The sequence below is a fragment of the Cryptomeria japonica genome, chromosome 5 (assembly GCF_030272615.1).
Source record: "Cryptomeria japonica chromosome 5, Sugi_1.0, whole genome shotgun sequence".
NCBI classification, from domain to species: domain Eukaryota; kingdom Viridiplantae; phylum Streptophyta; class Pinopsida; order Cupressales; family Cupressaceae; genus Cryptomeria; species Cryptomeria japonica.
Genome location: NC_081409.1, coordinates 208,922,419 through 208,934,849, shown reverse-complemented (window position 1 = coordinate 208,934,849; position 12,431 = coordinate 208,922,419). Strand labels below are relative to the sequence as shown.

Genomic DNA, 12,431 nt, shown 5'->3' with positions numbered 1-12,431 from the left:
GAAGTCAGATTGGAGTATGTATCTACAAAGGAATAGATTGCAGATACCTTCATGAAGCCTTTGCCTGCAAATACATTTGTATATCTGAGAGAGAAGTTAGGGGTAATTGCCCCTCTTGTTGTGAACTAGATGCATCAATCTAATGGACTTCATAGTCTTATCTTGATATCTGGATTGATGAGTGGGTGTTGCTACTCCAAGGGAGTAGTCAATATGTGGTTCAGTTGTTCATAATTTTTTGAGTGTGTGTCTTAGGGGGAGATATTATCTGGTAAGAGGAAGAGAATAATGATTTGTATGTGTCTTTGGCATTGTTGTCAAAGGGGGAGAGATGCATGTGAAAAATTGTCTTATCTATTTGAGGTAGAGAGCTATGTGTGCATGATCTCAGGGGGAGATTGTTGGAGTTGATTTCTTTCTTTGCATTATTTTTTTTCACATTGATATGTTGCCATATATGCCAAAGGGGGACATTGTTGGATATTAGAGTTGTTGGAATGTGTTGTTGTCATTGATGTCAACATATTCATGTGTTTCTTGTGATTTGGTGTTGCCAAGAGTTGGTTTGGTTGCAGATGTGTTGATGCAGATTAATGGGTTTTGAGATACTTATCTCTAGTTGATTCAATATGAGTTTTAGTGTTCTGGAAGGTGATCTGATCGAATTATGTGATCCAGTGGATGATTCATTTTTTTGTTGGTTCTATATTGCAAAGTTGTGATTTCAAGTTTGTATTGCTCTGAAATTGATTCTTTATGTTGTGCATATTTTGGAGAGTGTTTAGGAGGTTCATGTGTGTCCTCGATTCAAGTGGTTCATGATTTGGAACTTCACAAGCATATCTTTCAGTTTTTTGTTGGTGTTCTTGAGCTCCGGTGATGAAATAATCATGATTCTAGTTATCTGAGTTGTTGTGGTTGTTGTGGAGGAATTGACATTGCTTGTTGATGTTCTTCGATCGTGTTCTATGCATTTTGGTGGTCCACATTGATCGTGGTGCACGTTATTAAATATTTTATTGGTTTGGTGGTATTCTTTGTGTTGTACGACTTTTTGGCTGACCCGATGGTTCTTGCGTGTTGTGGATGATCTTGGGAAGATATTTGTTGTCATTGCGTGTTAGAGGTTTTGATTTGGGTCCATGTTATGTCCTTGCCGACATTGTATTGGTCTGCATATTGATTTATGTATTGTGCAATGTAATTTTATAATTAGGTCTTATGTGTTGAGCCGACCTTGAGGTTAAGGTAGATGATTTGTATAAATAAGTTTTGTAATCATAAGATGTATTTCTGTGGTTTTTATCTATGTTCTTTGAGAGTGTTGTATGTGCAAACAAGTGAATTTATCTTTCAGAAGTGTGTGGGAGAGCAGAGAAGTGTTGCAGTGCAGACAATGTGCTTAACCGGAACTGTGATCAGGCATTTGGTGATGCTAATCTTTCAATTCATGTAATCTGGATTGTTGTCCAATATTTGTAAGGCAATGAGCCTTCCCAGGGTTGTAGCCCTTTGTTGTTTTGAGTAGTGAGCTCTAGGCAGTGTGCATGAATGCATGTGCATTCTATATTGTAATATTTACGCATACTACTGCAAAGTATCATCATATTGTGGGTAGGTTCCCACCGTGGTTTTTCCCTTAACCAGGTTTTCCACGTCAAAAAACTATGTTATGTGTGTTGTTGATGTGGTGTTTATATTTTCTATTGTTGTTCTTGATCAGATCTAAAGTTGAGGTTAATTTGATTAATTTTGGTGAAAATTGATTCACCACCCCCCCCCCCCCTCTCAGTTTTCTTGCATTGTTATTGCCAACACTTTCCTCTGAATGTAATTTTGGTATGCTTTCCTATTTGACATTCCCTGTAGATATTGTTCTCCAGTTTTGACAATCTAGGCAGATCTCTTATTGCACTCTTTTAACTGATATGTACCAAGTTATCAAAGTTGATATGGCACATCCTCTGGTGCCATAGCCAGTTGTCATCAAGTTGTGAGATCAAGCAATGTTTTGTAGCTCCTTCCAACTAGTACATGTTTCCATTTGTCCTTCTTCCAACTGCAATAACTGTTCTGGAATCCTTCTGGATCTCACGTCCATTGTCTTGAAAGATGACATTGTATCAATTTTCGCACATCTATCTGACACTTAAGAGATTATGATGCAAACCCTTCACATAATAAACATTGTCAGTGTTATGCTTTCCATCAAAGGTAATTGAATCGATACCAACGATTTGTGTTGTCTGATCATCTCCAAATCTAATCGAAACTCCATCATACCTTTCAATCTTTATGAACTTTCTTTTATCGTCAGTCATATGATTTGAGAATCCATTATCAATCAACCATTCATTCTTATCTCTTTTAGCATGAAATGTGTTAGTAATAGTCTTAGAGATGTCATACTTAGGAACATCCTTTTCTACCAAAAACAAACAATCACCATCCTCATAGTCTGATTCATCATCTGAGATACCTGTGTCATCCTTAACATAATATGCCTTCTTATTGAACTTTCCCCTTTTTTCATTAAACTTTATCTATTTTCCCTTTTCAGACATCTAGTTGCAATATGACCAATCTTACTACATCTAAAACATTTAAAGGGTAACATACCTTTGTATTTTCCAGTACCTTTCTTCAACTTCCTTAAAAAATTTGCTTCTACCTCATCCGGGCTTCCTTTGTGTAGCCTAATTGGGTTGGACAATAATACCCAATGCTAGTGCCCTCCCTATTTGGCTCCAAATTTAAATATTTAAAATTCAATGTTGGGTTGTTAACAATTGTCTCCCTTTATCGACCTCTCCCAAAAAGTTGCAATCAAAAAGGTGTTTGTCACATATAAATTTGTCTCTCTTTCCCATTTAAAAGTCAATATCTCCAATTTATCAATCATAAGGAAATTCATTTTTTATGAGAAATATTATGCAAACATTTCAAGTCATTTGTTGTAGGATTTAGACATATCAAGAGAAAAAAATTGAAGATCAACATCAAACACATCCAAGCTTAATCCTTGTATGGACATCATGCTACTTTAAGGACTTGCAAATATACATTATCTTCATCATAAGATCCAAGCTAGGGTTTCATGCATGAGGCAATCATTGTCATTTTGTTTCATTCGCCTATCTTTGCTCCCCTAAGGGAACAAACTATTTATTAATCATTTTTGTTGTTGTGGAGGTCGGAACACCAATGCAATGTTTGACTTAGACAAGACCCTATACAACACATCCATTTTTCATCTCTTTTTTTATGTGCAAGTCTAGATCTAAGAATTGATGATGAGCAAAAAATAGAAACAGACTATGTAGATTGAGACAATGTTCATCACCCAAAATTTAAGGAAAAATTACAAGACTTGGGCACCTAACACCCCTATCCTTCCATTTCTTATTGATATTTGTATAGTGGAAGCCCAAAAACCTCATGAAATCATTCATATCACTACCTTTTGCATCTAAGCACTCTAGAATTCTAATGTCCAGTGCCCCTATCCAACCTAGTTTGGTTTTGCTTTCTATCATAGGTGCCCCTTTGTGTCTTCTTTCCATATATGTACTTATGCTCTGCATTTAGTTTTTATGTCTCATGCTTTATGCTATTTTAGTTCATAATTTCCTCCTTTATAGTAGTTTTTAACATACCTTTAATCAATCCCTAATCACAACCCATCATAAACTTATATTATGTGTGGATTTGTTCTTGTTTGGCTCTCCCTTGTGGACAAAATTCAAATCCATTCACACCTATTTAAATGTTACATGATATGATGAAAACTAGATTGATTCTAGGTTGATGCATGAGAGCCTAGAATCGCATATATTTCATAATTTCATTAACTATCCCCTTTACAATATTGGTATCACCTAGCATCGATCACCTTTGTGTTATAGTTGACTTCCTACTAACCCTTCTGATTCAATGATAATATTTTTTTTTCATTACCTACATTGTAGAGGTAACAACCAACTCAGCCAATTCAGTTTTACATCTAGGATACCCTTGGCAATATTTCACCTCTATGATACAAGTGAATGATATATAGTTCTTAAGGTATAACAATAATTCTAGGCATTAATCATTAACATGGCCTAATGATTGCCTATTACTAATTCAATATCTTGGAGGTTCAAATACTCTAATTCTAGTTGCATTTGACTTAACCTAGCAAACATTCTAAATTGAAGGGAGATCTTATTGAGGCAACAAGAGGTAGAACATTATAGAGCCTTCTAGACACACAATGACATGAACTATAATTATCCAACCCTTGTATTTTAACATTGACTTGATTGTTCGCCATATTTAATCAACTCATGTATATCCATAATTAGGTTGAGAGGTGATGTTAGAGAGAAAATTACACAGATTAAGGATATGATACCCCCTTTAATACAATTACATTTATGGGCTTGTGAGAGGTAATCCATAGTCTATGGTGGAAGTAATGATTTAGTAAAAATCCATCATTTAGTATTTGGCCAACAAACTAATCTCATATCTTTCTAAGATTTAAACTTATTTTCTTAAGTTTAATGGTTCAAGTGACTGAAGTAAAATAAGGAAACACCGTCCATTTATTTTACTCAGGCAAAAAGTAAAAATGGTAGCAACCACCCCTTTTACCAAGGATGGTATAATTTTGGTTGGTCTTATTTTCTTATTCATAAATTGGAGACAACCTTGAGGATCCCTAGCTAATCTCCTATTTATAGATGACTATTTATCTTGTGCATTATATTGAGATGAAAAGGTTGAGTGTTAATTATTATTTTTATATTTATATTGATAGTTGTATTTCTCCCATATTAATGTTTAAATGATCAATAGTTTTTTAGAATTCACATATTTGTCCTCTTTGTAGCTTCCTACCTACATGGATGAATTAGTATTACAACTCTAAGTTAAATCTTTGTGAAATCAAGTCTAATACATGCTTAGACATTTGTGCATGTAATGAGATTTATCAATATACATTGTTTAGTAATATAAACTATTTCATGTCTTTAGTGAGCTCTTGTTTGGTATATCATTATAGAGCTATGTATTTTGTATTTTAGGTTATATATCTAGTAGGAAAGGTTAAAGGGATTCAATTATAGATCTTTAGATGTATGTGTAGCCTATTATTTATATCTACTTAACAAAGGTATTCAGGTCTTAATATCAACAACTAGTATACTCAAATGTTTAATGACAATAATATATTAAGGTATTCATATACATAGAGTATGGTTGCTTATACCTAGTCTATATCAATATTTATATTTAATTTCTCTATTTAAACGTATTGGTTCATCCTAATTGATGGCAATATATTTGACATCACTTAGTATAGAAGACATAGTTGTGAGGATCCAAGCCACCAACATGCCCAAAGATAGTATTTCACCCTTGAAAGCAGTATCATACACCACGAGGCACTACACACTACATTTGATTTCAATTGTACTAATGTCTTCTTATCACTTTCTCAAGATTCTCCATCTTCTACCATCACCAAATAAAACAAGCTTCCTCATGCTTTATCCTCTTTTTATTTTTAATAATTATGCAAATGCCTGTCATTTACTTATTAATTAATTAAATTAAAACTTCGATTTCCTTCTCTTTTAATTGTGAAAGGTTCAAACTGGATGGTTACCATAACAACTCTGTCATTATAACAAACACCCTTCTAAATCTAAAACTTTTGTTCTTCTTCTATTTTTAATTGTGAAAGATTCAAACTCGTCATCATTTAAATGATTACAATAGCAACTTTGTCAATACAGCAAACAACCTTCCAAATCTAAAATGTTTCTTCTTTTTTCAAATGAAGAAAGCTTCAAACTCATCATTTAAGTGATTACAACAACCACTCTGCACCAAACACCCTTCTAAATCTAAATATAAAATTTTACTGCAACTGTTATTTTTAATTAGAGTCAGATTCTTAAGTAAAGAAATGCAATTTTAATAATTAATAGTATTCCCAGCCGTCCATGCTTCCTTGACAAACCTCTTATATACCAGCTGGATTAACCCGTGCGAATTATAATTTAAGGAAAAATGTCGTGCTCAGCAGTTCAAGTTACAAGATTTGACTATTTATCAGACAATACCTTCTTGAAACTTTAAAAACACGTAATTGAACTAATATACTTCAATTGTACAGTGGTTAAGTTGGAGATCGTGCAATGCAACCAGTTGAACAAAAATATTTTGTTGACCTGGCCTGGGGTTTTTCTTTATAATTCTTCTCACGATCGACTGAACTAAGAAAAAAAATCCTGTGTATTCTTTGATTCTTTTTCGAATCTTCCACGATGGCTGACGGCTGATTAGCTGTTCTTGTTTACACTTCTAATGGATTCCAAAACCATCAATATCATCAGACATGGTCTAAGAAATCACAAGAATTTTTTGAGATATTTTAAGTGCACGTTCTCGTAATTTGATTTGTACAATTTAGGGATGCTTCCCATATTGCTGGATTTCTATATATCATGTGGGTACATTCTTGAAGTTGTAAACTGCCATTGATTGCAGAACCCAAGTCAGAAAAACACTACTCTGGGTACTGCATTTGAATTTTGTTTGCAGTTAGAATGGATAAAACAAAGCTTTCTGTTCTGGCAAGAAATGTGGCTACAGGAAGATGGTTTGTGGTATTTATATCTTTTCTGATCATGTCCCTTGCAGGAGGGACTTACATATTTGGTATATATTCACAAGCGATTAAAACGGTCCTGGGCTATGATCAGGAAACTCTGACCACATTGGGATTTTTCAAAGATCTGGGAGGGAATGTTGGAATTCTGGCTGGTCTAATCAACGAGGTCACTCCACCATGGGTAGTTCTGGGCATAGGAGCCATCATGAACATCATTGGTTATTTGATGATCTGGTTGTCTGTGACCCAAAGGATTGCCAAGCCGAAGACCTGGCAGATGTATTTATACATCTGCATAGGAGCCAATTCTCAGACTTTTGCCTAATACAGGGGCTCTGGTTACCTGTGTCAAGAATTTCCCTCAGAGCAGAGGAAGTGTGCTGGGAATCCTTAAGGGATTTGTGGGGCTCAGTGGAGCCATCTTCACTCAAATATACCATGCAATCTATGGCCAGAACAACACAGGAGTAATTCTGCTGCTTGGTGTATTGCCATCTGCAGTATCCCTGGCTGTCATGTTAATAGTGAGACCCACTAAAGTGACTACAGAGAAGAAAGAGCTGAAACGCTTCTTCAACTTCCTTTACATAGCCCTAGCCCTGGCAGGGTTTCTGATGGTCATGACTGTGGTGGAGAATAGAGTGAAGAAGTTTCCACAGTCAGGCTACCAAATTGTAGCTGTCTTTACCGTTCTTTTCCTTATGTTCAATATTGTTGTGGTTATTGATGCAGAGATTGACAAAATGAAGCTTGAAAAACTCTCTTCTCAGAGTGGACAAGGGTCTCAGAAGCCTCTGCAGATTGATGTTGTTGGAAGTCAAAACAAGGAGCAAAACCAAGGGGAGATCAAGTTGACAGATTTGAGCAGGGGAGCTCCTGTGAATCAACAGGAAGACAAGCCCAAATCCATAAGATCCAGTCTGGCAAGAATTTTCAAGGGCCCAAGCAGAGGAGAAGACTTCACCATCCCACAGGCCCTTGTGAGTGGGGACATGATAATCTTATTTATAGCCACTACTTGTGGGGTTGGAACCACTCTTACTGCCATTGATAACATGGGTCAGATTGGGCAATCTCTGGGATACACTCCTGTGAATATTAGCACATTTGTTTCTCTCATCAGCATCTGGAACTTTCTGGGCCGTGTAGTGTCAGGATATTTGTCTGAATTTCTCTTGCTTAAGTACAAATTTCCCAGACCTTTGTTTTTTACCATAATAATGCTTATTGCTTGTGTTGGCCATATTTTTATAGCATTTGCTCTGCCTGGATCACTCTATGTAGCCTCAATCATTATAGGCCTGTCTTTTGGAGCTCAATGGCCTGTGGTTTTTGCTGTTATCTCGGAGCTCTTTGGTCTAAAGTACTATGCTACTCTTTACAATTTTGGAGCTGCTGCAAGCCCACTGGGATCCTATCTTCTCTCAGTGAGAGTAGCTGGAAAACTATATGATAAAGAAGCCAGAAAACAGTATTTTTCTGCACAATTGTTGCAGGGAGCTAATGCACCTGCAACAGCTCATAATAAGTTGACCTGCATGGGACATGAGTGCTTTCGCCTTAGTTTTATCATAATGGCATTGGTATCATTATTTGGGGCTCTTGTTTCATGCATTCTTGTTTTCAGGACAAGGAAGTTTTACAGAAGTGACATCTATGCTAAGTTTAGAGTTGAAGCCGAAAAGTCCAAAGAAGAGGATAATGATAAATAGGGTTTTGTTTCAAACCACCGTAGCCAAATAAGAGATGGTATGAATATTAAGTGGGTTGGTAACAAGGGAATACATGTTACAGTTATGCTCTTAATATTTTACTTTTCAAAGTGTAATAAGGTTATGAATGTGTAGTATATTTAACATTGATATTTTTTAAGGCTATCAGTTTTCTAAAATCTAAATGTTAATTGTGGACGTTTTTGGATATGATTGTGTATGTTTTTTTGCATCAGTATTTAAGATCTATCATCAAGATGTTCAAGAGTTCAAAAATTAGATAAAATTGTCAATATGGATAAAAGGGTGCAATTTTGTTTACTTATATTTAGGGTGTAATGCCAGTACAAAAGACAACCGAAAGGAATTAATCGAACTACTCTTTTGGCAACACTATAAAAAAGATCATCTTCTATTGTACTCATACTACAACATTCTTAAGGACATTGTTGATAACCATATTCTTGAATATACCATAAAAAGTTTGCCCAACAATAGACTTATTTTTAACTATAGTCCAGCATTTGATCAACACCTTGCTCTAAAAGAAAATGAAAAAGATTTGGGGACAAGCCAATGGATGAATAAACCTGCATATCCTTGAAGTAAATAACACAATTTTGTATCTTTCTCCAATTGTGACAATTATAGCAACAAATCTAGTCAATATAATAAATATCCTAAGTTAATCATTTTCTTGTCTGATTAAATTATAAGTTGTATCCATTTATATTTAGTTTTTCCGCACAAGATCAACTCAATTGTATTCTAACTAATTAGTCTAACAAAGACAATGTTCATTTCTTCCAACTTTCACCTACTCTCCAATATATTACCCAAAACATATCTTACTATCAATCCAAGATTCATTGAAAAACCTCGCAGTACCCCTGGACTATATTGGACTATATTGAGTTCTGAAGCTATCAAACCCGGGCATATAATTTTTTTTTGGAAAAATGTCACGCTCAGGAGTTCAAGTTACAAGATGTGACTGTTTATCAGTCCATAACTTCTTTGAAACTTAAATTAAAAAACGCAATATAAACTAATACACTTCAATTGTATAGTAGCTTAAGTTGGAGATCGTGCAATGTAACAAGTTTGAACAAAAAAATATTTTGTTGACCTAGCTTGATGTAATTCTAAGTTATAATTCTTCTCACTATCGACTGCATTAAGAATCAAAGTCCTGTGTATTCTTGGATTCTTTTGTCGAATCTTCCACGATGGCTTACGGCTGATTAGTTCTTAATTACACCTCTAATAGATTCCAAACCCATCAATATCATCAGACATGGGAAAAGAGATCACAAGAATTGTATGAGATATTTTAAGTGCACGTTATAGTTATTTGATTTGTACAATATAGGGATGCTCTTCATATTGCTGGACTGGGTACATTCTTGAATATCTAAACTGCCATTGATTGCAGAACCCAAGTCAGAAAAACATTACTCTAGGTACTGCGTTTGAATTTTGTTTGCAGTAAGAATGGATAAAACAGAGTTCTCTGTTTTGGCCAGAAATGTGGCTACAGGAAGATGGTTTGTGGTATTTATATCTTTTCTGATCATGTCCGTTGCAGGAGGGACTTACATATTTGGTATATACTCACAAGCGATTAAAACAGTCCTGGGCTATGATCAAGAGACTCTGACCACATTGGGATTTTTCAAAGATCTGGGAGGGAATGTTGGCATTTTGTCTGGTCTGATCAACGAGGTTACTCCACCATGGGTAGTTTTGGGCATAGGAGCCATTATGAACATCACTGGTTATTTAATGATCTGGTTATCTGTGACCCAAAGGATTGCCAAGCCCAAGACTTGGCAGATGTATTTATACATCTACATAGGATCCAATTCTCAGACTTTTGCGAATACAGGGTCTCTGGTTACCTGTGTCAAGAATTTCCCTCAGAGCAGAGGAAGTGTGCTGGGAATTCTTAAGGGATTTGTAGGGCTCAGTGGAGCAATCTTCACTCAAATATACCATGCTATCTATGGCCAGAACAACACAGGAGTAATTCTTCTGCTTGGTGTGTTGCCCTCTGCAGTATCCCTGGCTGTCATGTTAATAGTGAGACCCACTAAAGTGATTACAGAGAAGAAAGAGCTGAAGCGCTTCTACAACTTCCTTTACATAGCCCTAGCCCTCGCAGGGTTTCTGATGGTCATGACTGTGGTTGAGAATAGAGTGAAGAAGTTTCCACAATCAGGCTACCAAATTGTAGCTGTCTTTGCCATTCTTTTCCTTATGTTTAATCTTCTTGTGGTTGTTGATGCAGAGATTGACAAAATGAAGCTTGAAAAACTCTCTTCTCGGAGGGGACAAGGGTCTCAGAAGCCTCTGCAGATTGATATTGTTGGAAGTAAAAACAAGGAGCAAAACCCTAGGGAGATCAAGTTAACAGATTCGCGCAGGGGAGCTCCTGCGAACCAACAGGAAGACAAGCCCGAATCCATAAGATCCAGTCTGGCAAGAATTTTCAAGGGCCCAACCAGAGGAGAGGACTTCACCATTCCACAGGCCCTTGTGAGTGGGGACATGATAATCTTATTTATAGCCACTACTTGTGGGGTTGGAACCACTCTCACTGCCATTGATAACATGGGTCAGATTGGGCAATCTCTGGGATACACTCCTGTGAATATCAGCACTTTTGTTTCTCTCATCAGCATCTGGAACTTTCTGGGCCGTGTGGTGTCAGGATACTTGTCTGAGTTTCTCTTGCTTAAGTACAAATTTCCCAGACCTTTGTTGTTTACCATAATAATGCTTATTGCTTGTATTGGGCATATTTTTATAGCATTTGCTCTGCCTGGATCACTATATGTAGCCTCAATCATTATAGGCCTGTCTTTTGGAGCTCAATGGCCTGTGGTTTTTGCTGTTATCTCAGAGCTCTTTGGTCTAAAGTACTATGCTACTCTTTACAATTTTGGAGCTGCTGCAAGCCCACTGGGATCCTATCTTCTCTCAGTGAGAGTAGCTGGAAAACTATATGATAAAGAAGCCAGAAAACAGTACTTTTCTGCAGAATTGTTGCAGGGAGCTAATGCACCTGCAACAGCTCATAATAAGCTGACCTGCATGGGACATGAGTGCTTTCGCCTTAGTTTCATCATAATGACGTTGGTGTCATTATTTGGGGCTCTTGTTTCAGGCATTCTTGTTTTCAGGACAAGGAAGTTCTACAGAAGTGACATATATGCTCAGTACAGACTTGAAGCTGAAAAGTCCAAAGAAGAGGATAACGATGGTGAGGCTTCTGTTTCAAACCATGGTATGAATTTTTAGTGGGCTAGTAACAGGGGATGCATGTTACAGTTAATGCTCTTAAAATTTTACTTTTCAAAGTGTAATTATGTTATGAATGTGTAGTATATTAACATTGATATTTTTTAAGGATATCAGTTTTCTATAATCTAAATGTTAATTGTGGTCTTTTCTGGATGTGATCGTGTATGTTTTTAGAATGAATTTAGAGGAAAGATCTCTCATTATAAATTTGTAATATTGAATTTACATTATTAATTTTAATTTTTGAGATTCTTTTGTTCAAGATGATTTGATTTTTTATTCTTAAAAAGAGTATTAAAACTTTAATTTGGACAAGAATTATGGTTTCATCATTTTTTTCAAGCAATCATATTTTTTTCTAGTAAATTTTTCAAAGCGCTAAAAGATATATGCAAGGAAACTACATTTCGAATTTTAGTTTTTGTGCTCACTTTTTATTAAGTTGTCATAATTTTATTATCTTATATAGATTTGCTTTGTAGATTTCTAATTTTTTAGATTTGTTTCGATTTTTGAAAAGTTTATGAAAAAATATGTAGAGTCTAGTCTTTATAGTTTCAAATTGCAGCTGGTCTATATTTAGTTAGAGGAATATCAATTTCAATTCTAGCTCGTGCCTTAAAGTTTTATGATTACAACTTGCACCAAATGCTTCCTTTCTCTACTTAATAAAAAATCTAGAGTTTAGAAAATATTAATAAGCATATAAGAAGTCATCTTATCTTTTTTATTAGAGAACTTTTCTA

The 12,431-nt window shown here is 35.6% G+C and overlaps 1 protein-coding gene and 1 pseudogene across 1 annotated transcript; both read left to right on the top strand.

Moving 5' to 3' along the window:
- The first annotated feature begins 6,182 nt into the window (after positions 1–6,182).
- Positions 6,183–8,529, top strand: LOC131055470 (uncharacterized; annotated as a pseudogene).
- A 1,063-nt stretch (positions 8,530–9,592) lies between these two features.
- Positions 9,593–11,838, top strand: LOC131055482 (uncharacterized). Its single transcript, XM_057989967.2, has one exon. It carries the CDS (start codon positions 9,874–9,876, stop codon positions 11,680–11,682), a length of 1,809 nt encoding a protein of 602 aa, XP_057845950.2. The 5' UTR covers positions 9,593–9,873; the 3' UTR covers positions 11,683–11,838.
- Positions 11,839–12,431: the final 593 nt, after the last annotated feature.

Excerpts from the sequence above, each read along its gene's own strand:
- LOC131055482 (XM_057989967.2), top strand. The coding sequence starts at position 9,874 with ATGGATAAAACAGAGTTCTCTGTTTTGGCCAGAAATGTGGCTACAGGA.